This window comes from Marmota monax, unplaced genomic scaffold (genome assembly GCF_021218885.2).
Source record: "Marmota monax isolate L192 unplaced genomic scaffold, Marmota_monax_Labrador192_F-V1.1 WCK01_AAM20220418_F8-fsc00013, whole genome shotgun sequence".
Lineage (NCBI taxonomy): Eukaryota > Metazoa > Chordata > Mammalia > Rodentia > Sciuridae > Marmota > Marmota monax.
This window is the reverse complement of record NW_026692202.1, coordinates 4,599,172-4,626,873: the sequence shown is the minus strand read 5'-3', so window position 1 is coordinate 4,626,873 and position 27,702 is coordinate 4,599,172. Positions and strand designations below refer to the sequence as shown.

At 38.2% G+C, this 27,702-nt stretch overlaps 1 protein-coding gene across 1 annotated transcript in view; it reads right to left on the bottom strand.

Annotated features, from left to right (window-relative positions):
* Window positions 1-27,702, bottom strand: part of Prep (prolyl endopeptidase) — a 119,018-nt gene that overhangs the window by 51,644 nt on the left and 39,672 nt on the right. The window contains exons 6-7 of the mRNA XM_046430652.2: window positions 26,632-26,753; window positions 10,239-10,344 (exon numbers count right to left, since the gene is read on the bottom strand). Coding sequence (XP_046286608.1) covers window positions 10,239-10,344; window positions 26,632-26,753 — 228 coding nt within the window. The remainder of the gene's footprint in view (window positions 1-10,238; window positions 10,345-26,631; window positions 26,754-27,702) is intronic.

Genomic DNA, 27,702 nt, shown 5'->3' with positions numbered 1-27,702 from the left:
GCAGAACCACTGGGACAATCCACCTTCCATCCTAAATTCCCTGCTTTCATTCTGGTTTTGGTCTCTATGGTTTCCTTTATTTTGTGCGAAAGTAGCAATGTATTTGGAAACATACTTTATAGACATTTTACATCATTTCAACTATTTCCATTGGGAGATTATTCAGAATATTGAATCTGCCCAATTACAGAAACAGTTTTTAAATCAATTTTCATAAACGGCTAAACTTTGCATGTGAGTTACAATTGTATTTTTTTCAAACTACTAACCTCAAAAGACTACTCAGCAGGTGATCCACTCAAAGGGAAATTAAATCTTAGTTCACACACAACAAGGCTTTAACAATAAACTCCATACCTTAAAAGAACAATAACATAAGTAAAACAGGATCAAGCCATGCAAAGTTTTAAGATAATCAGAAAGGCTCATTTGTTTATAATAAGGATGATGAAACATAATTTTATCAACCATGACATTTGTAAACACAAAATCTTAGTCCAGTGAAATGTCAGATTCCTGAAATATTTTCCTGACAATAAAGCATTTCTTGATGTGAAACCCATATTTCACTTACTAACCATCTAATGGTTTCTGCCTAAAATGGTCTTGCAGCAGAGGCAAAATCAGGTAGAAATTTCATTCAGGACTGCTGAATACACAGATGCCTCTGAAGATGTGGCACAGGTATTTAAGTAATCAAGTTCCAATGAACACCAAGACTTCACTCTGGTCATTTTCTGTTACCAAATTCTGAAGCAGTAACTCAATTATAAATTCATACTGTGAGTCAAAAGCTCATTCAGAATAAGCAAGCCATAAAATCTGATATACAGTCCAAAATGTAGGCCCTCACGGGGCAGGAAGTTTTTTTTAAAAGCTCATGAAATCCTTTTGCTCTTTGAAATACCGCCTCTGGGTTTTGATAAAGAAATAATTGATGAGAAAAGGTATTTCAATGGGACAATGAGACTCATTCATTTTTGCTACACACAAGGGAGAACCATGTTGATTTAAATGGAAAACAGAAAAATTGCTTTGAAAAAAAAACCAGTCATGGCTTAGCTTTGTAACCCTTTCCCTTTTTGCCCATTTTCTCTGAAGTTGTTTTGTCTGTAAGTATCACTATTCACTCTGAAGCCAAAAGAATTAAATTTCTGAACCTCTCCACATTAAAGTTAAACTTGCTTTTTATAAAGCTGCTTCTTGGTGGGGACCAATTTGTTTACTGAGTGATTAGCTTAAAACAAATCCTCTTAGGCTTTTCCTAGAGCAAAGACATATTTTCATTCCTTTCTTTGAAAATCATCAAGGAGATTAACTGCTTTTCATAGAAAATGATGAAGTTCTCTTAATAATAGTACTTTAGTGCTTTTTATATTTTATAACAACTATATAGGCTTCACACATCACAATAACAAGAAACTCAAGGTGTGTGGAGACCGAGGGGCAAGAGGCTGCTGTCCTCTGGCCTGAAGGTCCTCCTTTGTCCTGCTCTGACACACAGTAATGATTAGAACCCAGGCTGGGGCCCACACTGGCCTGGATCCGAATCTTTAAATGGTACTGGGAAAGCTAGTTGGGCTCACAGCTTGGTTTCCTGGGGAGAGTAACCCGTGCTCCTCACAGTTTGCGGAGACTGAATGGATTATCAACACACATAGCTCAGAACCTGGCACACAGGGAATGTTCCATGCAAATAGGTACCATTATTCCAGATAACCACAGTATTCTTCAAGTGACAGAAGTAAATGGAATGTGATGGTTCTGAAGAGAAGGATTTACTGAGAGTAAACTTAAAATCTAATCTAGAAAAAGTCTTTATAATTTAAAAAATAAGTACTAATGTCACTGGGTATGGTGTTGCGTGCCTGTAATCCCAGTGGCTCAAGAGACTGAGGCACTAGGCAACTCAGTGAGACCCTGTCTCTAAATTAAGTAAAAAAAAAAAAAAAAAAAAGGTGTGTGTGGGGGTGCTGGGGATGTGGCTCAGTGGCCTAGTGCCCCTGAGTTCAATCCCAGTACCTGCCCCACAAAAGCATTAATGTTATCATTAGTATTTTTCTCTTTTATATCAAATTTCATATTTTACTTCTTATTTTCATGCAGTCTTTTGGTATTCTAATTCTTTTTTTTTTTCCTGCATCTGCATCCCCACTCAGGAAGCCATGACATTTTCTACCAGCTCTCTGACTTCTCACGGGAGTCCTCCTCCTCTATTGGCCTGGCTTTTAACATTCAGATGACATGTTAAGCTTAGAACAGCTCATTTGCTTACAACTTCTTGAAGGTGTATCTCCTGTTTCCCACTCTACTCCCAAAGGATGCCCACCCCACGGGACATGAACTACAGGGTCAATATCATCTCCACTACTTAAAAACAGGAGCTCAGCCCTCCTGTATTAGCCAGTGATGACAAATATTGAATTTTCTTTTATGGTTACATGCTACCATGTAGTGTAGACGAATTTGTGCAGGAGAGAGTTAATTTTCTTTATTGACATGAAAGGATTAAAATAAAGCCATGGAAAGTACCAATCAATATGAAGTGATCAAACATGCAGCAAAAAAGGAAAAATCAGAGAGACAGGTGAGTGAAAGTCTAGATGCAGTACAGGGTGTACTTATAGAAACCAGGCAGCAGCAGCAACCCCCTTCCTTCCAAAGTCACTTCATTAATGCTGTGATGGGAGCAGAGACCACTTCAGGCCTGTTGAAGAAGTGTGTCGAGTTAATAGCAAGAAGGACCTCAGATTTATTCAGTTCTCTTCACCTAACAATTGCCTCTTACGGATTCTATTCAAAACCTGGGTCATAATTTCAAATCGATTCAACACAGGGACAAATGGCCAGCTTCTATTTTGCTGCTGATTATCCTATAAAGTAGGAAATAAAGTAACTGAATAAAGTAACTGCAAAAAAAAAAAAAAAAAAAAAAAATGAAAGAAAGAAAGAGAAAAGGAAAACTACAAGAAAGAAAACAGAGAGGGAGTTTAGAGATGTCCTGGCTCTGAGCCTGGGGCTGCAGATGGAGTCACAGCACCTCTGACAATCCCCAGAATCCACCACTGACAAGTTCCATGCTACTGTCCAGAGGGCAGGAGCCCTGGAAGGACAACCATGGCTGCCATCACCTCCGGTGCCCAACAGGAGGGCATCCAAACACGTCTGCTCCCTAACAACATAAAACACAGTTCCAGATCTTAGAGTAATCTTGCCTATAGTTGTCTATAATTAAAGACAACAAAAGGAACCAATTTTAAATTTTAAAAGAATTAGTAGTATCTTCCACTTTTCTAATACAAATACTTAGAAACTTATGCCTAATTTGAATATATTCATATACTTATAAATATATTTATATTTTAAAGTATAAGTTCACTTAAATTTTCATGTAAACTTTTAAATGTTCATATATTTGGGAGATAAGAGATAGCTCTGAGGCCTGATATTTAAATGTAAGGTAGAAAATATGTGGAAATTAATTCTAAATTTAGTTTAAGTATATGAAGCAACTTTACATATTCAAAATAGGATTATTTATAGCAACCTCAGGAAACAAAGTATGTGTGTTTTTTTTCCAAAATAAATGATTTAATTTAGAAAAGCAGAGAAAAATATAACTAAAAAAAATCAAGACAGATATAATTTTCTTGCAAGGTTGGGGATGATTACTTTCCACTCATCTGCAGGCATCAATCATATTAAGAATCAGAAGAGTCAAGATTCAGCTGACTTTTTTTTTTTCTGAATAATAATAATAATAGCCTGGTATCCTTAGTTATACCTTGATACTTCTTCACTTTTGATTTTAAACAAACAACAGAAAAATAAAAAGCAGAAAATCTGCTCATACAAAACATAGGACCGAAACACAGTCTGCAACACACCATTCTCTCAGGGTTTAGAAAGGACCAAAAAAAATGCTCACAAGTAAATTAATTAACAGGTATAAAGGAGGATGGCTCATAAAGCAGCCATCTGGATACAAGGATCACTAAGGGACAAGCTGGTGTACACCTACCACTAGGCACTGGGGTCTCCACAGAGAACAAGACAGATTTGGTCCCTGGGCCCATGAGGTGCACAGATCTGCACACCAAATGATTTTGTGCACAGTGGGGGAGAGGAAAGGGCAACACATAGAGAAAAGTGTCTACCAAAAGCACAAGGGCACCTGGGAACCTCAGAGGCAGACACCTTGCATCCCAAAGCAGAATGAGGCCACTGCAAACAAGCTTCTATGTTAGCCAGTGGAGAAGAAGGGAATGTTCTTTGTAGAGCGCCTGCTGTCAACTGTTTCGAAGAGTTAAAAACATACATAAACCTCTAAGCCCCAGATAATAAGCTTAATATCACTTCTCCAGAGCGGTGCACATGAGGTGGGCCATGGGAAGCACCTCTTCAGACCAGGCAAGGAAAAGGAGCAACTGCAGCTACTAACTATGCAACCAATGTCTTCAGATTATCCTGAGGTAAAGCACTGCAAATGTGAACGGCAGAAGTAAAGTTCTCCCAAAAGAGGCACAGGACAACAGGAAACCTGCCCTCTTCATAAGGCAGCTAGTAGGATGGACAGCATGGGAGAGAACAGCAATTCAAACTTATATGACAAAATGATTCTAGTTTTATGAGATCCCAAGATTTGATGGATCCCTATAATAATGGAGCTTTGCTCTCTCTGTGCCTTTTCTATGACATTAAATTGCTCCTGGACACTTATTTTGTGCTTCTCCTTTCAAAAGGCATCTGGGTAGAAGGTTTTCTTGAGACACAAAGGTACAAACATATTAGGAAAGAGCCACCTATGCAGTTTTGTGGCGTATTAATAAAGAATTAATCTAGATGAAAAATGCTGATAATTTTCCCTGCCTTTAAGGGAAAAAAGATTAAAGTCAGAGCAGAAAGACTCTAGGATTATCAAAAATGGTGCAGATTCAGTAATAAACAGCAGAGGTTTCATGACATGGGGTTTAATTTTCATTCATCAGCTGCTCTTAACTAACTCATCCGACATTTGGGTTCATGAATTTAAGTTCAAGGCTAATTACCCTTTGCCTTCATTTAAAAAGGATAATAAAAATGGGGAGCAAGTAAGGAAATAGCAAGAGGGAGGTGGACACTCTCACAGCAGGGCACGAACCCCTGAGCTGTCAATTTTCAACCTGTATAGTGAGACACCCTCCCACATGGTCTCCACTGGAGGAGCACGTATTTGTTTCTCTCTGATTAAAGGACTCTTCTAATTATGAATCTGGTTTTGCAAGTTAATACCAAAGCCTGTATTTAGAGTAGTTTTGTCTTTTTTTTTAAAGAGCAGTTTTGATAACTGAAATTAAAAAAAAAAAAAATTAAAGGATGTCCTCAATTTCCTTTTCTTTGTAATCTAAAACAAAAGTGTGATGCTTCCAAATATTCCCCTTTCAGATAAGGGAAAAAAAAGAAAAAGGAATAAAGAAATACTTGAGAACCTGCTGTGGGCCAGGAAGTCTGCTGAGCCCTTCTCTATGCATTTCCAGCATTTTTCACAATTCTCTGTGAGGCAGACACTCTTCTCCTATTTGCATACATGGGCATCTTAAGAGAGGGGAAAACAACCTTCCAGGGTCACCAGTTATTGAGTGGTGGAACAGATTTAAATTCAAATATAACCTAAAGCTTAGTAGTAATTATTGTCCCAAGATACCCAACTATAATTGACAGGAACTATTTGAATAATTTTAATTATCACTGTATATCTGCAATGTCTTCTTTTAGACCCCCTTTTAGAGATTAAATTTACTTAATCTCTTCAATAATTAAAAACATACAGTACAGTTAGTACTCTATATCTGCAGGTTCTGCATCCTCTGGCTCAACCAGCCAGATTGAAAATATTTGGAAAAAAAAATTGCAACTGTATCGAACATGTACAGACATTTTTCTTGTCGTTATTTCCTAAACAGTATAGCATAGCAACTAATGTAACAGCACTGTATTAGCTATTATGAGTAATCTGGAGATGATGTGAAAAATACAGAAGAATATGTGTAGGGCTTATGCAAACACTATACCATTTAATATAAGGGACTTGAGCATCTGCCAAGGGTCCTGGAACCAACCCCCATGGATGCCAAGGGACAACAGTACTTGTTTCTTTAAACAGTCATAATAATCACATTACCAACCCACAATGAACCAGTGATCAATTAACAAGAACTCTCTTAATCTTGTCCTGTGCAATTAATTTCTGAACCCAAGGGCAAAACTGACCCCCACTGGGTCAATCCTTACAACTGCCCAGAGTTTCCAGAATCCCAGGACTGCCATTCAAAAGAATGAGGTTTGTTATCCACACATTCAATGCTAGTAAAGCAATAATTTAAAAGAGATGACAAGCCCCACACTGTACCTGGAACCTGGCAGCTATTACTGGAGAAGGCTCTTGATTAACCCATTAGTGTCCAGCAGAACAGCTTCAAATCCACCTCTCCCATTATCCACTCCCAATTTTGCTTTCTTATCCTCAAGACATGACCTACTTTCCCAAATGCCTCAGTGAACTTATAACACTGTCAGTTTAGTGACCTTGGGAAAAAGTGAAACCAGGATAGTATCATAAAATGTGTTGACTCTTACTTTCCAGGTGGTTTTCCATGAGCTCACTGGGATGGTCTTTTTGCTATCAACATGGCCAGGCTGATGTCTCCAGTTAATCAAACAGTAACCTAAGTGTTGCTGTGAAGGCATTCTGTAGATGTGATTAAAATCCACAATCAGTTGATTTTAAGCAAGGGAAATTATCCCTCTGGACCTGCCAATCAGTGAAAAAGCCTCAAGACAGATCTGAGGCTTCCCTAGAGAAGAGGAAATTCCACCTCTGGACAATAGTACCAGACTGTCCATCCTTCTGAAGGCTGGCCCTACAGATCTCAGAATTGCCTAACTGTTCTCCACAATCACATAAGCCAATTCCTCATAATAAATCTCTTAATATACACCAACTACTGGTTCTGCTTCTCTGATACATTCACTCATAAAGCACCTCAGAATAACTTTAGTAAAAAATGTGTCGGTCCTATGTGACTCCAAGAGAGAGAGTCCCAAGAAAATTTGTGTTTACACACAGTTATAGCAGATAGATTTATTTCATATCATGACATAATAATCTTAAAGTTTCTCTGGAAGACTTAAGAAAAAAAGAGAACAATTTGGAAAACAATTATACTAACATTTATCAGTGGTAGCCCTGTGTCAGTCTCTTCATTTAAGCTGCACAAAAGCCTCCCTAGGAAGCAAAGAAGTCAACTGTCAGTAATTCAAGAAAGACCATGCTGGAAGACAGGTTAGGATCTGGCTTACTCTGTAAATAGGCTCTGACAATCTGAATGCATCTAAGCTGTGATATTATGATATATATCATATATCTAAAATCTATATATAGATATATTATATGTAAAATATGTATATATGAATGTGTGCATGTATGTGTGTGCATGTGTATGAGAGAGAGAAAAAGAAAGATTTATTTTGTCCATGGTTTTTGGCTCGTAACTCCCATAGCCCTTGTAATATCTAAATGACTAGAACAGTAAGGTTAAATTATTGGGCCTTTTGTCCCTGGTTTCTGAAGCAGCATCAGAGTGATAAAGGTCAAAATCTTTTGTTATAATGTTGGGGCATTTAGGTCTCAGAAACCAGTCTGTGTATGTCTCTGTCTCTTTCTTTCTCTCTCTCACCTTCTCCTACCCTCCTTTCCCCTGTTCCCTTTTCTCTCCAAGGCAGGTCACAGGGATGAGATTTTCTTTTCACCAAGGTGGACCATAATAAAAACTAAAAACACATTCTTATCTTCCCCTACTTTCCTGCCTTTGTGCTAGCCACAAAGAAATTCTCTGACAGTTAACCACAGGCGCCCTGTTTCAGTCCTGCTCAAACCCTCAAGGAAGGAATGTTGCACAAAGAGGCCAAGAAGAATCTGAACAGACAGGCCTCGCTGTGTTTCCCCACTGGTATCATTACATCACACCCCTTTTACCCAATCACATTTGTGCATGGTTGTCCATTCGTCAACCATGCTTATGCAAGCCCCCAAAGGGCTTCGAGACAGCTGAACAGGTGGAGGCTTGCAGAAAGGTGAACAAAAACGGGCCAGGAGGTTAACACAGTCCAACTCCATGTCCCAGAAGTTCCCACACTGGGACCCTTTCAGATCTCACTCTCTATATTTCTTCACCTGGCTGCTTGTCTCCTTTAAAATAAACTAGCAAATTTAAGTCTAGTGTTTTTCTCCATTCTGTGAGCTACTCTTGCAAATTAACTGAACACAATAAGTGGGAACCCCAACTGGTAGCCACTAAGTCAGAAATCCAGAGTCTGGACTTGTGACTGGGTCCTAAGTGGGGGTAAACTCATGGGACTGATTGTTCAACCTGCAGGATCTGATGCTATCTCTGGGAAGATGGGGTCACAACTGAATTGAATTGAAGGACACCCAGCAGGTAACCACTGCAGATGGAATGCTTGCTTGTTGGTGGGGAGAAATCCACCCCCTACATTTTGAGGTCACAGAAGTGATCTTTGTTGTGAGCACACAGTAAGAGACATAATTTGTTCTTTCTTTTTGTGTCTTCACATAGCCACTTAGGGTTTCTCAGATGCTTCTCCTTTGTGTTCTCACATTCCTTCATGGCTACACTGTCTAGAATCTTGTTTTTGAGGGCCTAGTGCACCTCCACACCATGTTCCTTTTGGAATCCCAATCTCTTGTCTATTGTATTCTCTTCTCTAATTCCTAGCATTTTCTGATAAAATGAGAGAGGGGTAAAAAAAGGGAAAGATAAGGACATTGGGAAGGAAACAAAAAAAGTTTCTTTGAGTTTAGGCAGTATTCACCTGTTTCATTCAAAGTACACTGCTAGCTCTTTTTAAAGTGCATTAAGCAATAATAGTTTAATATACGAGTACATGTATGGAATTTTGTCCCTATTTGAAGCAAGTTAAGCAATTTGTATTTTTAATTTGTTACCTTGCATCTTTTAATAACATAAGCCTACTTAATAATTTAAAGACATAATGCAGTTATAAATAGAAAATGAAAACAGTGCTCTCTTGAGGAAGAACACTATAATTGGAATTTTTAATAAACTGGAGAAAGGTTAGGTCCTTTCTACCATCTCAGAATCACATAGGAACTGTGTGCAGAACAGCAACACTACTTCATTCACATTCAATCCTAAGAGGTTTGCTCAGTTCTATATAGACATAGTGGTGAGGAATGTCAGAGAATGTGAACACTGACATGGTTGTTATAGTTTTCTTGAGACCAAAATGGGTGTACCTATTTTTATTTTTAACTGAAGACAATAACACAGCTTTATCAAATGGAGATATATATTTAACACCAGAAAAAAAAGGTTGCTAACTTCATCCAGGTTTTTGTGTGAATGGTGCTCTGTAGTATCTAAGAATGCCAGCATGTGGATCGGCTCAGAAGTTTAAAAATGACAGGATGCCCAATCAGAAGTAAATATTTTCATATAATCATGTAATGCAGGTTTAGATATTAAAGAGGGTAAATAAATTATTACAGAAATGCACTCAATATTGTCATTTTGAAAATCTAATTCAAGCATCTCTACAATATATTTATTTTTCATTAACCAGAACATGGTATAATTAGTTCAGTGCCCTTATCCAGATGTCAGCCTGTCTGACAGAGATTCAGGGTCTATCTGAGGCATAGTAAATTATGCTATTGCAAAGCTTTCACACTTGATGACAGTGTTGGTATGATAGATGTTGGAAGATAACATTAAAAATGAACCATCTTCAGAATGGCTGGTTCTATGCTTCCCATTCCAACATATAAGTCTTCAGGAAGCAAAATCAGGCTGTTACTGTGCATGTAGCTCCAGACTGAGGAGCTGTCTGTTAATCTGGCAAATCTTTCTTTTCTAATAACCCCTCACCTGTGATGGTTTGCACCATTACATCTAGATAGTTATAAGACTTTACAAACCAATGGGCAGCTTCTCCCTAACACTTTCCATCTGGATATTTTCACACTCAAGTGCACAAAACATGGTTAACCTCACTCTACAAAGAAAATGCTTCGTCCCATTTTTCTTCATTTTATAAGAATAAAATCATATGAACTGAGATGATATGGTAGAATGGAAGAAGATTTCTTAGAAAATCAAAATAATTGCTTTTTCATGGAGCTTCCTGGAATAATTATCTGTGTCTGAAAAATAACATACCGGTGATGCCATTGGATTCCTGCTGCAGGTCACAGTACCAGAGTCGGTTCACTGGATCACATCCCTCCCTTATTGATAACAAGACATAGCGCCCGTCATCAGATAACTACAAAGGAGACAAAAACAGTGCAGAGGCCTGATCAGAACAGACTTTTTGTGAGAAGATTGTTAAGTGTTAAATAAAAAAATAAGGTTAACTTCAAATGCAATGTCTTTACCCCAAACTTAAGATCTAATTAAAAAAAAAAAATCTTAATAAGAAAAAAACAGTACATCAATTTCAATTTATTTCACTCTTAAAGAAAACATACTGAGTTACTTAAGTAAAAAATATCAATAGGTGCAACTGAATGTTATGACTCCCATGTGATTTTTTTTTAATTTCAATTCTTCCATCTATTCTTTAACTGAAAATATGTGCAATATGTCTTTGGAACATTGGCATTCTTGACTTTTAAGTTTGTTTATAGGTTACATATTTTAAAAGTCATTGTCCTAAATGAGTAAGAATGAGAGAAGTGGGTGTAGATACAAGAAGTCCACTGGTCACATGAGCAAGTTTCCACTGAATAACTTGTTATGCACATCTTTAGTCACCTCTACCACAAGATCTGAGATGAAAGGTCTGTGCTTCTGAGGATTTCCCTTTTGAGTATGAAATCAGCAGAATCTTGGGTAGTGAAAAAATCTTGATTAAAAATCCATTGCAACAAACAATATATTATTGAGTTGTCAAAGTGTACAAAAGTGGTATCAAACTATTAAAAAATCCTTTTGCAACTAATTTTTTTTCATTAAACTTTTACAATTAGTCCATGTTGGTATACGTAATTCTAATTCATTCTTTCTAACTCCTGCACACTATTAAACCCTGATTCCTCTTCCAGCCATAATATATTTAGATTGTTTCCATTTTTGTACTATTACAAACAATTCTTCAGAAAAAATTTTAAGCTTTATCTGTGATCTAAAGTGCATCCCAGGACATAGAAACAGAAGTAACATTGCTCAGAGTAGGATATACACATATTCAAATATTATTAGATGTTGCCAAATTATTCTCCAAAGTGGTTGTACCAATTTATGGTGTTACATGGCAGTAGTTTAAGACTATACACTACTATATACTATACTATACAGACTTTATACTACTACGTATAAGACTATTCCATACCCTTATTATGATGTTATTTTGTTAGACATTATTCAAGATATTTCTGTGATGATGTTTTTAAGATGAGATTATATTTAAACGAGTGAACTTGGAGTAAAGCACCTTTTACTCCAAAGTGTGGGTGGGCCTCATTCAATCAAGTGAAGGTTTTACAAGAACTAATCCTTCCCTGAGAAAGAGGGGAGGAAAATCAGCCAGCAGACTGCTTTTAGACTCAATTGAAACCCTTCCCTAAGTCTCCATCCTGTAGATTTAGGACTTGTCATACTTCCAATCACAGAAATGGATTCCTTAAAATCTTGTCTACAAACACACTCGCACACATACCCTGTTGGTTCTTCTTCTCTGGAGAACCTTAATACAATACCAAGTGTTATTCATCTTTCATTTCTTTCATTCAATAGCTATTTATTAGGCATCTATTATGTGCAAGACATGCTTCTAGATATTAAAGATACAACAGGGAACAACTTTGAAAAAAATGCTACACCTAATAAAGGAGAAAAACATATAAATATGGAAATAGCAATGTGTTACTCAGCTTTTTGTTGCTGTAACAAGTAACTAGAAGGAAAGGTTTATGTCAGCTCTTGGCTTCAGAGGTTTCTGTCTACAGTTAGCTGGCTTCAAAGCAGAAACATCATGGCAGAAAGGTACGGTAGAGGAAAGTCACTAAGCTCACAGCACAAGGAAGCTAAAAGAGGGTGTGGGAAAGCGTCAGGGACAAGGTATAGTCCCTATGACATACCTGATAGTGACCTACTTCCTTTAGCCATGTCCCACCTACTTACAGCTTCCCCTACCCCCAACCCCAACATCCATTCCAATTGCTAATCCATCAAATGGATTAATGTATTGATGAATTTAGACCTCTCATGTTCCAACCATTTCCTAAAAGCTACACTTCTGGACATTGCTACTTTGGAGACCAGGCCATTAACAAATGAGCTTTTGGGTGACATTCCTCCAGATCCAACCCATACTATGCAGTGATAAATGCCATGGAGAACACTAACAGGTTTTAGTAAGGAGGATAAGATGTGTGGGGAAGGACTGCAGTGTTAAATACAGCAGTCAAGGCACGCCCATTAAGAAGGTATCTTTCCACTGTTTTCTGACATGTACTGTTTCAGATGAGAAATCATGTCATTTCTTATTTTTGTTTCCCGTATGTAATGTGTGTTTCCTATTCTCACTGCTTTTAACATTTTCTCGTTATATTTGGTTTTCTGCAAATTGATTATAATGAACTTTGCTTAACAGCCTGTTTGTGATTTGTTGGGCTCCTTAGATCTGTGGGTTTGAACAGTTCATCAAATTTGTAACAGTTTTGGCCATGTATTTCTGATGTACATTCTTTTGTCCCCTCATGCCTACCTGGTATTGTCCTACAGGTCAATGAGCTGGTATCTTATTTTAGTTTTTCTCTTTGTGATTTTAGTTTCAAGTGTCCTGTTTTCAAATTTACTGATGTTTTCTTTTATAGTATCTAACTACTATTGAACTTATGCCGAAATTCTTTCATTTCAGAATTTATTATCTCTAGACAAATGCGACTCATATTTGTTTTTTCTATTTCTTTGCTTTATATTAAAATTTTCTAAAAATTTATAGCTCTCAGGTTGTGTTCTTAGCTTGAGTTATGAAATATCATTCAATTAAAATTATTTTTATAATAACTTTTTTAAAGTCCCTGTATGTTAATTCTGTCATTTTTGGATCTATTTCTACTAGCTAATTTTTCTCATGGTTATTAGTCATATTTTTCTACTTCCTTATACATAGAGTTGGATTCTGGACATTTTGAATGTTGTCTGAATATTTTTCTTTCTAATATGATTTAAAACATTTGAGACAATTAGTTTCTTAATACATCAGCTGGATCCATTCAAGGTTTGCTTTCAAGCTTTGCTGAGTAAGGTGTATAAACCTACTGCTAAGATATGGCCTCTCTAGGGTCTCTGTTGAAAATGCTGTGTGTTCACAGATCTTTCCACTCTGATCAGAATGTGAACATCTCCCAGCCTTGTCAAACCTTTGGTAGTTGTCACTTTATAGCTCTCAAGTTGTGTTCTTAGCTTGAGTTATGGAATCTCACTGAACGCATGTATCACTTCATAGCCAAACACACAAAGGGATTTAAAGGCCAATTTTGAGACTCTTAATGGATAGTTCCGGCCTTTGGCACTCTGCCCTGAAAATTCCAGTGGCTTCAGTCTATTTGGATCCTAATTCAGTGAGACTGTAATCTCAGAGTTCCTCATCCTTGTGCTAGGGTCCAAAAAAATACTCTCAGGCAGAAAGCTGGGGCAATTACAGGACTCTCCTCTCATGGGTCAGGTCTGGGTGACAAATGACCAATATCTGAAAACAGTTGCTTGTTTACTTCATACAGTTTTCTAGCTATAAATGGCAGGAGGGCTAGTCAGTACCAGTTACCCCATGGTGGTTGTCATTGTGGACATTTTGAATGTTGTCTGAATAATTCATTTCATAAAAATCTACCATTTATGTCAATAAAATATTAACAAAAACAAAATCCTAGGAACTAACCAGACTGGCTCTTGCAATTTAATTTTTAAAATACAATCTAAGAATCTGTATTTTTAATTCATTAACTATTTTGCTGATATAATGACTTCCATACTCTTAATTTTGAGTATCCCATTCAACATGCTTTTCTCCTTTTTTCTTTATTTTATCAGTGTGACTTTCTCTCATTTTATTTTTGGTGCTGGGGGTTGAACTCAGTTGTATTTCTAAGCACACACTCAACCACTGAGCTACCCCTTTCCCTGTATCAGTATAAATTTCTTTATGAATGTTTTTCCTTCTTTGATTGGTTTATAAGTTATACATTCTGTTTTTCCTTAAGCTTTAATTTTATATGCTTTAACTTTAGCTTAAAGAAAAATAGAATGTAAAAGCGTTAGCTTTATAAATAGCTAATAAGCTATGTTCAGAATTTTAATCCTACCTTTTTAGGCCATCCAGTATTAAGAATATCATCAGCAATCTCTCAATTATAATTTTATTAAACAAAATCGAAAGCAGCCTCATTAACAATACTTCAAGCTTTTGTTCTCTTGTCCTTTAAATAAAGACAGAATCTGTAGAGCTTAGTGCTTAAAGTCATGCTACATCAATTGTAAATGATGGCTAATTCAGCTGCATCAATTCAGTCAAGAAAAAGACAGAACAGTAAAAATCACTGCAAGTACCACACCAAATCTTCCATGGCAGCTGTCTCCAGCACATCTAATGAGCTCTTAGCATTTCTGGCTGGACTCAATAGTTGTAGCAGTTTATATTTAATCTAAGGCAGGAAGTTCCAAAGCACACTGCTGTTAGAATGCTAACCAACTCAGTCTTCTTCCCTATAATTCTCTTCATTACAATTCAGAGATATTCTATAGGCACTAAAATTTGCTAAACTGGAAACACCTTACAGTGCTCAAGGTCTCATATCGCAAAATCATTTCCAAGTCATTTGCTCCAAAATATACAGATTAGAAATACACTTTTTCCCACTAAAATTTAATCAATTGTAACACTTTCCTAATGACAGCCTCACAAGACTATTTCAAGGTCATTTAAAAGATGATTTTTGGGAATATTTGGGAGAAGGTAAAAATCTTGTTGAGGAAGACTTTTGAATATGAACAGAATAAAGTGATTTTCCTGAATCATAAAGGAAAAACAAAACAGCAGGAAAATCAAGGGCCCATTGGGCCTTCAAAAATAACACAAATTCCACTTTGCAAAATGTTATTTTTGAAAGCAATATGACAGCAACTAGAATAACTGTTCTCTGGAAGCTATTAATCTGATTTACGAACACTGACGTTTTGCAATTAACATTAGCTTGACCAATTACAAAATATATAATATTAATGCTTTTCACACTTTTCTTCGGCTTTATGTTTGTATCATTTTAAGCCAATTTTTAAAATCACTTCATTTCATAAAAATCTACCATTTATGTAAATAAAACATTAACAAAAATAAAATCCTAGGAACTAACAAAAATGAAAAATTGACATTTGCTGTTATTAAATTGATAACTTGCATTTCTAATATTACCAGCAGGGAGGAAAGCTAAAACTCTTTACCATTCTTATTATTGTCAATTTTTAATATACACATTAGTTTGACAGTTTAATTCTATGAAGTCATTTGGATTATATTTTGAGTATTGACCAATATTTAGAAAATGTTAATGAAGGAAGAAAGTACTACTATCTATATTGATAAAAGTATTTGTACAAAGGACAAAAAATCTAGTTCTACAAAGAGTGTGGTATTCTACAGATAGGTAAATACCATTGGTAATTCACTGGTACTTAGTTTTTTCATTCTCCATAACCAGACAAACATCTGAAGGAGAGAGGAAAAGAACAAGGACAAAGGCCACCCTCTTTACTCCTGCCGTAGTGACTGTCTGAAGGCCTATTTTCCCCAGTTTAGGGAGAGCCCTCTCCCTAGTCTTAGGAAATACCTCATTTGTCCCTCTTTCCTTGGCTCCTCTTCCCTGGCAGATTTCCCTGAAACTTAACTTCTGATCGGAGCAGCATTTGGGTCTGAGTGAAAGGGGAAAGCCCCTTATCAGCTCACTTTGGCTAACGCTACTTGGATATACCACTAGTAATTGTAAAATGGATCCTCTGGGTGGTCCAGCCCAGTTCATCAAAGGTAACTACCAGACAGAGGTTCAAGGACAAAAACCTCCTGATAACAAAGTATATTCCTTTGTGCAGAGTGAAGGGACATGGCCACTGTCACCAAAGGCAGCTGGTTTAAATAGGAAAATCTAGGTCCCAGCTAACTTTCCATCTCTTCTGTGACACCAAACACAACCAGCCACTATTGAGGGGAGCCAGGGCCGAGACTGTTTATTCAATCAGCATTTACTGAGGTCCACCTGGTGTCTTCTGCTGACCTAGGCTGGAATACACAGATCAATAGGACAGGGATTTCACGAGCTCAGGATAAGGTAGAAGACAGACAAAGAATGATCCATATTGTTGGACGTTAATAGCAAGAAGCATAAAGTATGACGGAGTGTTGGAAAAGAGCATATAACAGGGAGGGGGTTGGGAAGAAGTGCGAGATCTGGGAAGGCTACTGGTAAGGATGGTCCTTTACTGCCTCCTGAAGGAGAGACAGAATTCTCCTAAAAGAAGTTGCTTGAGATTTTCCATTCTTACCACTGCTATGCTAGTATAGGAATCCAGTACAGAGAGCTGTCTAATATACATTTGAGCTATACACACTCATTCTCAGGTGTATATCTCTGTGACAGTCATCAGCATACATACTAGATGCAGGGTAAGCCACCCTCTCGGACTGACACGTTCATCCCTTGCTGGGTGCTGGAGCAGACAGCTCTCAGCTGAGAATCTGTAGAGGATTCCTCCTCACGTTGAAGCGCATGACCTCCCCCTAGAACATTACATTCTTTGGGGTTCATCAAACATACAAGGAATGGTTAATTCAGGAGACCCAGATGACTGTCCTCCCTGGGGTCAGCAGAAGGCTGAAGGGTTTACCTAGATTAGCTCCCTGAAAAACTGGCAAGGCCTCAGTAATGAGTGTGTTGCAGCTCACCTTCTCCCTCTGGGCCTTCACTCCCTACCAAGGCAGAGACTTTGAAAGTACTCACACTAAACTTACAGTGCACAACCTTTGACCTCTACATCTGCCTCCCAGGAAACCTGACCTGTAACAGTATGCCAGATATCAACGACATCCGGTAAATACTCAGTGTGTGGAACAGCAAAGCCATGGCCACTGTAGTTCCACTCAGTCGTCTGGGCAGGCCCAAGCAGAACACGTCTCCCTGCCTGAGTGCTGAATCAGGATTCCACAGATGGAGAACCAAGATACTGATTTTTACTGCTAATAAGGTAGACATAAAAGAATGTGGCTTAGGGCTATGAATCAGCTGAGCTGTGAACTCCAATCCCTCATGTCTAGCTGTGGAAAAACTCATCAAAAAATATTGCTCTGCAGGGAGGTCAGAGGAATGGGAAAGAAGCATTCCCTCCACCCTCTGTGGCTTCTCCCCTTGGCATATTTCATACTAACCTGAGAAACCTTCAGAAGTGTTGACTTCTGTTTTTGAAGAGGCCACCCAATGGTTACTGGCAGACTTATGTACATTTACCAAAAAACAGGGCACTGCATTTTACACTTTTATAAAAGAAGCCACATTAATTCATTAACTTTTAATTGTGCATACTGTAGTATTAGGCTACACTGAGACAGTGATATTTACCAAGAAAATCTTTGATAAATAACAAACATTAGAGTATGCATTTTCTATTTTATTCTGTTAGGTTCACACACGCTGGTCTAACACACACACTATTCAGGCAACTTAGCATAACCATAAATATAACTCCTCCAAAACCCATAAAGTGAAAACCCACAGAATTTAGAGAAAATAAACAGCAGCCAGGAGAATCTAGTTCCAAATAAATGGTCTTACAGTTAATGTCTTCAGTTAATGGCTCATGTAAGTGTGATTTATTTGGATCAGCCCTGGTCAAACTACTCCATTTTTACAGGAGTTCGTCAGATCTACCTCAGGTCATTTGATTGACATGTGTGAATCTACAGAAAAAAAAAGTGTGGAACAGATATTACTATATCAATAATAGAAATTTCCCTGAAAAAATGGGATCTTTATTTTTAAAAATAAACCTGTTATTATTTTGATTACCAGCAAAATAAAGCTTTAAAAGCTGATGAAAGCTCAGTCAGTACTATTTCATGATACAATAGCTGGGTTTTTCCAATGATCCAAGTGAGCGAGGCTTCCTTCCTGCTAAGGGAGATCCAGAGAAAAGTGTTTAACATTTTCCTCTCTAATCGCTTAACTATCTATAAAATTATATGCCTTTCAAGACGACAGGAAACAAACTAATATTTATGTATACAAAGAAATGTAGCCTTTTATCAAACATATTATTTTCAAAGAAAAACTCAAAAAACTATTTTATGCTGGAGCTGCTCAACTCAAGTCATGTGGTCTTGGGTTAATAACTAAATCTTCATGGACATGAAATTTCTTTGATATGTATAATTTTTCCACTTAGAAGATGAAGAAAGTTTTTCTATGATTTGAATCTACATGCACTTCTTCAGGCTGAGGAAAGTGTCTTCTTTTCGATGTTACAATAAAAGAATTAATTGCGTATTCATAAGGTATACTAAAAAGTGGTGACACTTGAAATTGTCCCGGATACTAACAAAAGAAGTGAAAGTGAATTTTAATAGCTTTGAGAGTTCATCATGTTCCTCTCAGAGCAGAAAACTTCATCAAATTTGTTTTACTGACTCCTTTGGATTCCTTTCACAATAGTTGTGAATCATAACAACATTCCTTTAATATTAATTATGTTTCCAACACTTAATTTTTGGGAAAACTTTTAAATGTCAAACTAACCACCTACAATGATGGCCTTTCATAAACAGGACTCATTTATGGATTTATAATAAAAAAGAGTGTCAGTAAGAGAAGCACAGCAGAATCCACAGGCACATGCGAGTATGCGTTAAACTAACATTTCTAACAGGAAGGCAGTCATTAGATCGCATTAGCCAGCTTTCCCAGTACAGTATGGCACTGCAGCAATGGGGAAAAAAGAAATCAATCCAAGCAACACATGAGGTGCTGCTTTACACGCAACAAAGAGAGGAGGAAATTCTATGAAAAGAAAACACATTCAAATTAAAATAAATAATGTAAATCTTGACACCATCTAGCCACTTTCTACTCTCTCTGGTGGTTCTCTGGCAGAGAAGCATAGTTATTTAATAATCTTCTGTTTTCTTTTTTTCTCTTACTGAGCAATAACATAGGTCAGGTGAGAAAAGTGATTAATCACTAAATCCAACATTACTACATGTTGAGCATCTCCAAAAATCTGAAATCCAAAATGTTCTAATATTTGAAACTTTTTGAGCACTGATATGTCACCACAATAGGAAAATTCCACACCTGACCCCATGTAACAGTTCATAGTCAAAAATGCAGATGCACGAACAATGTTGTATAAAATTACCATCAGAGCTGGGTGCGATGGTGCATGCTTGTGATCCTAGCGGCTCAGCAGGCTGAGACAGGAGGATCCTGAGTTCAAAGCCAGCCTCAGCAACAGCAAGGCGCTAAGCAAATCAGTGAGACCCTGTCTCTAAATAAAATACAAAATAGGGCTGGGGATGTGGTTCAGTGCCCCTGAGTTCAATCCCTGGTATCAAAAAACAAAAACAAAAGCAAACAAAAAATTACCATCAGGTTATGTATGTAAATTGTATATAAAACATAAATGAATTTTTGCTTAGACTTGGATTCTATCTTCAAGGTGTCTTATTAGGTATATGCAAATATTACAAAATCAGGAAAAATCAGAAATCCAAAACCTCTTCTGGTCCCAAGTATTCTGGATAAGGAATATTCAACCTATACTATAAAAACATCTCTCCTGTCAAGAGCTGTTTTATGCCTAGAGAGCAGCATTATCCTTCCTGCTTTAGCCCCATGTAGGTCTGCAGTTTGGCATCCGGCTTTTCTGCCTCCTGACCAGGCTGTAGAGATTATCCCATGTTCTAATCAGCATGGTGGATGTTACCACAGAAGGCAGTGCTAAGGACAGGAAGACAGTGGTGGACACTAGACAAGGGATTACTAGGTACTGGGGGAAATAAATGCATGAACTGTGCCAACTAGGAAGAAGACTGCTGAACCATTTCAGCTCCAAGTCAAAAATACTCAAGAAGTGAGGGGCGGAGAAGGATGTCCTTAGGAACATCCCTGGCCTTTCCTGTGGATGTCCTGTAAGGTGAGATCTTGATGGTACTCATGAGCATGACCTTGAACAGGGAGAGAAAGGCGGTGAACATTACCAAGGGCCAGCTGTGAGTCAAGCATCAGGCGATGCACTTTCCATGTTAATGTGTGTGTAATATGTGTATTATATACATATAATTATGCATATGGTTTTTTTTAATTACTAAAGATGACAAGTGAACATATTAAATTGGTTCATGGTGATATATGACAAGTATTAAGATTTAGGATTACATTTGTTAAAACAAAAAACAACAACAACAAAAAATACTTTTTCACAAATTAGGTACAGTAGAAGCAGGTTCTCCATGTAGGGCTAGATCATCACACAGAGGCTTGGCGTTTTCTCCTTCCTCCTTTCTAAAGCGACCTCATGCACTTCCACAATCTTCATTCTAGAGCACCCTCTGCTGGGAACAGCGGCTCAATATGTTTGATATCTTTAGAACGCCTCACCATCAAACACCAAATGCTCACAATGGACCAAAATAGAGATTTTTAAATTTTATCCAACAGAATCTTCTAAAACATGACCACATCTATCCCTCCACAATCCTGCACTTCAACTAAAGCCTCATGGTCTATATCAAATAACTGACATTTCTGTCCATCAGAGCCAATGCCTGCTATCTGTTTTGTGCCAAACCCTGGGGGCACAAGGGAGCTTTAGTTCCTGAGCACAGTAGTCCAGCATGTTCAGGAAAGACTGAGGGCAGGAGGTGGCCCAAGGTCCTCACAAGCAGGTGAGGCAGGCAGTGGTAAACGCAGCCTCTCCTTGCAGGATGAAGTGACCCCACAGATGGGGCTTCCCTTGTGACAAGAGGCACCAGGAAAGAGCTGGCCTTAAGTTATCTTAAAAGATCCCTGCTAAAAAAGAAGACAGGGGGAGCAGCAGGGAGGTGTGAATCTCAAGGGAATACTGCCAGGAGCAGAAGCCTTGGGGAGGATGGGGTGGTGCAAACGGTCAGCCAGACAGTGCATGACCCAGACAGGGGAACAACAGCAGAGAGACTCCCAGAACTGAGGGCATCTCACTAAAAGAGTACCACTGGGGTAGCTGGCATGTGGGCACACGCATGACAGTAAGCAGCCAAGATAGACCCACAAACTATTGCAGATGAGCAAAGATCCCATCCCTTTCTCTATTTCCTCCCCTATGTGCCTTCTGGAGAAACTGAAATAGGATACTTGGGCTTGGGAAAGGGAAGCAGCATGCAAACCGGAGAGTGATATTTTGTTTTGAATCGCAATGGCACTTTGATAATTCTATCACTCAAAAGGGACCAGGCTGGGCGAGGTGTCACATGTCTGTAATCCCAGCAGCTTGGGAGGCTGAGGCAGGAGGATCATTGAGTTCAAAGCCAGCCTCAGCAATGGGCACTAAGTAACTCAGTGAGACCCTGTCTCTAAATAAAATACAAAGTAGGAATGGGGATGTGGCTCAGTGGTTGAGTGCCCCCGAGTTCAATCTCAGTACCCACCTCTCCACCCCCCGCCCCTCCCCAAAAAGTATCCGGAAGCTCTGGATTCTCCCAGAAGGAAGAAAATCTTTTGATGTGGGGGTAGATGTGCCCCCAAAGGCAGCATGTTGGAAAGCAACAATCGTTTCTGACAGAAAATCACTGAATTCTCCCTGCCCAAGGCAAGAAAGACCTGTCCTCTAAGGAAGGCAGAGAAGGCATCTGTGAGGGCAGGAAAATGAGTCATCACGGCACCCGCATGGAGATATGAAGGGAAGTTCTCAGTGAACTCAGATTGCGGCTGTCAGCCAGCCAGAAAGACTGACACACGTGCAGCTCCTGCCCTCTCCACAGCATCCCTCCACCCATACCCACAAACCCAGCTCTGCACGCTCCACTTCTCACACCCAGCAGCTATGTTCTCAGCCAGAAGCCCGCTTCAGGAATCTATGAGAAACTGTGACAAATCCTCCTTCCACACACTTTCAGAGCTGAAAAAGCCCTGGAGGAAACCAAGAAAAGAGACATGGACAGATGAAGGGACTCTCCTGAGGCCACACAGGTGGCACTAGAATAAAAACCGCCTGGTTTGTTTCAGTACCTCTCTAGCACTGTAACTGTGGCTCTTTGGTTCCATGGCAAATACTTTAGAAATAAAAGCAACAACTGCAGCACATGCCTTTGGGAGTGGTTATTATAAAGAAGACTACCACATTGCCCTAAGATCTGACGGATATGTTAGTGAGCTTTGTGTTGCTACGACCAAATACATGACAAGAACAACTTAGAGGAGGAAAAGTTTGTTTGGGGCTAACATGTTCAGATGTCTCAGTCCACAGATGGCTGATTCCATTGCTCTGGCCCAAGGTGAGGGAGCACATTAAGGACAAAAGCCCAGCAGAGGAAAGTTGCTTGTCTCATGGTGGGATCCAGAAGCAGAGCAGGGGAAGAGGGGGTTGCAGGAGGATGAACCCTTCCAAGGCAGGCCTTCAGTGACCCACCTCCTCCAGCCACACTTGACCTACCCACAGTTGCCACCCAGTTAGTCCCTTCAAACTAGAATGGACTGATGAGGTCACAGCTCTCACAGTCCAAACACTTTACCTCTGAACATTCCTGCATTAACACAGGAGCTTTTGGAGGACACCTCATATCCAAACCATAACAGCAGGTCACTAAATAAAGGCGAGGTTTGACTTCTAATGTGTATTCCAGCCATGGGTGCTTCTGGCCCACACGGTTCTATAACACACCAGCTGCTTGGACTCTCCTGATTTTAGCACAACACTTTGAAAGGCACAAGAAACATCCACTTTAGTACCTTTTTCATAATATGGATTTTTCTGGGTAAAAGATTTGCAACTGAACCATCAATTTAGGGTGGGCCTGAGACTTCTGAAGCCTTTATCCCTACAGAGCTATAGAACTCATGTTTTAATGACAGAGTGCTCCTCTATGTGACAAGATACTTCACTTTGATCAGAATGATCATACATGGCTAGACCAGGAAGCTTCAGTCACCTAGAATGCCAGATATGCCTCACCTGGAAACTGGTAGACTGACGTGGTCATAGCAAGACCCCCCAAATAGTTGGAATATGGCTTAAGGGGAGTCTACCCATACCCAATTATTAAGTGTTTTAGTCAGGGTTTTTATCACTGTGACTAAATACCCAACAAGAACAAAGTAGAGAAGGATGAGTTTATTTTGGCTCCTGGTTTCCATAGCCAACCTCAAAACTCTGAGCCTGAAGTGAGGTGGAACATCATGGCAGAAGGGCATGGTGGAGGAAGGAGCTCAGCACATGGCAACAAGGGAGCGGAAAGGGCTCTGCTCATTAATGACAAAATAAATGCCTCCAGGAACCTACTTCCTCTAGCTACATCCTACCTGCCTATAGTTACTATCCAGTTAATCCATCTCAGCATAATCCACTGATTACGTTAAAGCTCTCATAATTTAATCACTTCCCTGTGAACATTCTTGTATTGTCTCACACATGAGCTTTAGGGGGCACCTCATATTGAGCTCATTAGTTTTCTTATAGACTTCTTCCACATAATTCACTAATTAGGGCCTTGATCCAAGTTAAAATTCCTTGGACTCAGTCTGTATGTCCATTTATTTATTTCATTTATTACTTCTACACAGAACAGATGCATCCTTCACTTACTAGTACTCTTTAAATAATCATTACTATTTTTGTGTGACCTCTTTGCTTCTGTCCAGCGAGGCAAGGTGCATGGTGGTTAAAGATACAGACACTTTGGAATCTAATATATCCAGCAATGAACTTGCAAGGTAATGCCTTAGTTTGTATTTTATCTTGTCTATGCATGGAACAATCACTTCCTTCCCAATGTTGTGATCGAAATTATATCAGACACGTTACATTGTGTATACATCTATTAAATGAACAGCAGAAGGATCATCTGAATTATTTAAATCTGCTTTTCTTTTTATCATCTGGCTACCAGAATTGAATATTTGTACCTTAAATGCCTATATGACACGTCTCCTATTTGTAAGCACTAGCTGCTCAAAGTAGCCTTGCAATAAGACTAGGGAAGCAACCCAAGTGTCCCAGGATGAAGGGAAAAACAACACATGGTATACCATGGAATACTATTCAGCCAAAGAAAAGGGGGAAGGAAATTCTGACATGTGCTACACATGCATGAACCTTGAGGACATGATGCTAAGTGAAGTAAGCCAGTTATAAAAGGATATGGAAGTGTCTAGAATAGTCCAACGCAAAGAGACAGAAGGTAGAACGGTGGCTGATAGGTAGTCGGGCGTGAAGGAAAGGGGAGTAATTTTTGTATGATGGGTACAGAGAATATTTTGTTGACAGATGATGGTGATGACCACATAGCAGTGAGAATTTTTCTAATGCCACTACATTGGACACTTTGAAATGACACATTTTAGTTATGTATTTTTACTATAATTGAAAAAAAAGTCATGTAAAAGTAGCTGCTTCCATCAAGTGCTAGTAAGATGACTCAAGTAGCTAGAGGGGTATACGGTATGCTGTATTTGCTTTCTTTTAGATTTATGTGCTATAATATATTGATATTCTGGCACTTATTTTCAATACTCACATTACTCTATCAACCAAAGTTCTGCTGCAATGAAATTATTAGCTTTGAAGCTTAAAAATTTTACTTGAGTTTGATTTTATTTTTATCTCTTTGATTTTATGAAGAATCCAGAGGCAATAAAATTTGATTATTAAAATGAGCTATTTTAAGTTTTCCTCATTAACACCACTCTCAAAAAAGGTAAAAATACAGGACTTCATATTTTAATTTTTTTAGTGGCACACTTATCTCCCTAATTGCATTTTCACTCAAAGGTAAAAATGTGTATTACTTTTATAAATAAACATCTATGATCTGCATTAAGCAGAAAGCTTAAGTCCTTAAATTGAGGAGAAGCTGGAGGAAGGACAAAACTTAGTAGAAACAATCTACTAGATCCTCGATATCAGGAAAGCCACTAAAAGCAAATAGGTATGAACAGTGACATTAGTGTCTACAGCCAGGAAAGTTGGTGAGGAGACAGATAGAAGAAAAAGCACACACAAAAAAGAAGTGCATTTGAAGAAAATAAAATATAAGTCCTACAAATTCATTTTTAACATATTCCAGTAAAATCTGGAAAACCCTTTCTTGAAGATCCAGATGGTAAATATTTTCCTCCCTGTGGATCACAGGCCTTCTATGGCAAATTCCCAAGTCTGATGAGTGTGGGTGGATGGGCTCCAATAAAACTTTCTTTACAAAAACAGACACCAGGCCAAATCTGGCCTGAGGGCAATAGTTTACTGACCCTTGGTCTAGAAAAAACAAAATAAATAAAGAAAAGGACAACTGGATATGTAGTGTATTAACACACATGGGTAGAATATCACCAATTCTCATTCTGCCTCTCAATGAATCAAAACCATTTAAACCCCAGAAATAAAAAGGTTAAATGTCTCTTTCCTAGCAAAGTTCTAATTGTCTTTCAGAGAAGAGGTAAGTGCATCCATGAGCCAAAAAGTTTATATTGGATCACTCATTCCTACTAAGAATGAGAAAATAAGTCCCCCCACCCATATTAAGACACTTGGAAATTTTCTCTTTAACAACAAATATTTCTTAGTACCCAGACATAAACTAGCAAGAGCTAGATTCTTCCTCTTAGCACCCCAAGTTTCTTCATGGCTGACTCTCAAGATTACAGGATACAACCTGGGACAGTAAGTTCAGGACACATCACTTCATTGGAGGTTGGTTACTGGCAAGACTCCTAAGGAATGCATGAACATTTACAGATGGGAAAGTGTCTACAAGATGCTAATTCTAATGTATAAACAAAATGCATGGAAAGAGCACAGTTGTGTAAAAAAGGAAGACACCTCTCTGTCTCACACATGCACATTCTCACTTGTGTGTGTGTAAAGAAAAATTTTAGGTTACTTTGCTCACCCTGAATAGAATTCTGAGTTTTGAACTGCTCATGTTTTACTTTACATTATTGTCTTTTATATTTGTGTGTGTACTACTTTTAGTATTCAGATTTTTACACTGAGATTGCTGTTAAAAGGTTTATCACCTTTGTCATTAAGAATCAAATTGAATATCAATATTTTTTTAAAAGAATATTGACTCAGGGCTGGACTTATGGCTCAGTGGTAGAGCACTTGCCTAGCACGTGTGAGGCCGTGGGTTCAATCCTCGGTACCACATATAAATAGATAAAATAAAGGTCCATTGACAATTAAAAAAATACTAAAAAATAAAAAAAGAATATTGACTCAAAGGACTTTTACTATCTATAAAGATCACTGCATAACAAGAATATACCACCCATGACACATGATTTTTGAAAGTAAAAATTTCATAGCTGTACACTACCTCAGCTCCTCCCATCCACTTAGGTTCCTCAGGAAACTCAGCACACAATATGTCTTCTGACTGATCAGTCCCCAGGACATGGTAGCAGAGCTTCTGGTGGAGATTGGTGGATGTCTCTGTGCCTGAGGAGTTAAAAATGTATACTGAAGTGCAGTTGGCAATTTTAAGAAAATCAGTTCCACCTATGTTATATAATGCTAGAAACATTTAAAATGTTAACTGTCTGGTTGCAGGATTGATGAACAAAAATCAACTGCTTTCAGACACTAGCAATGAACTAGAAGAGTTTGAAATTACAAACACAATACTACTTACATTAGTACCTAATCAAATGAAAGAAAGAAAGGTATATATCTAACAAAATATGTACAAGATCTGTATGAGGAACACTGCAAAACTTGATGAAAATAAAAGAGTAAATGGAGAAAGAGCCCAAGACTCAATAATGTCAAGATGTCATTATTCCTTCCAACTTGACATATAGATTCACTATGATCCCAATCAAAATCTCAGCAAGGTGTTTTGTGGATTTGGACAAACTCATTTTAAAGTTGATATGAACAGCAAAAAAGACTCAGAATAGCCAACACATTATTAAAGGTAAAGAACAAAGTTGGAGGACTGATACAAATTGACTTCAAGATGTGTAACTGATGTGAATCTGCAATCTGTGTATGGGGTGAAGGTGGGAGTTCATAACCCACTTGAATCAAAGTGTGGAATATGATATGTCAAGAAATTTGTAATGTTTTGAACAACCCACAATAAAAAATTAAAAAAAAAAAAAAAAAAAAAGACATGCTATTTAAAGCTACAGTCATCAAGACAATGTGATATCAGTAGAAAGAATAAATACACAGATCAATGGAACACAAATGAACTCCAGAAAAAGACCCACACAAAGGAACTAAGAAAATACAATGGAGCGAACAATCATTTCAACAAAGGCAGCTGAAATGGTGGGGCATCACATGTTGAGAGAGGGAGGTAGGTGTAGGAGAGGAAAAGAAAGAATCTAAACAGAGACTTTACACCTTTCACAAAAAATTAAATCACAGACATAAATGTAAA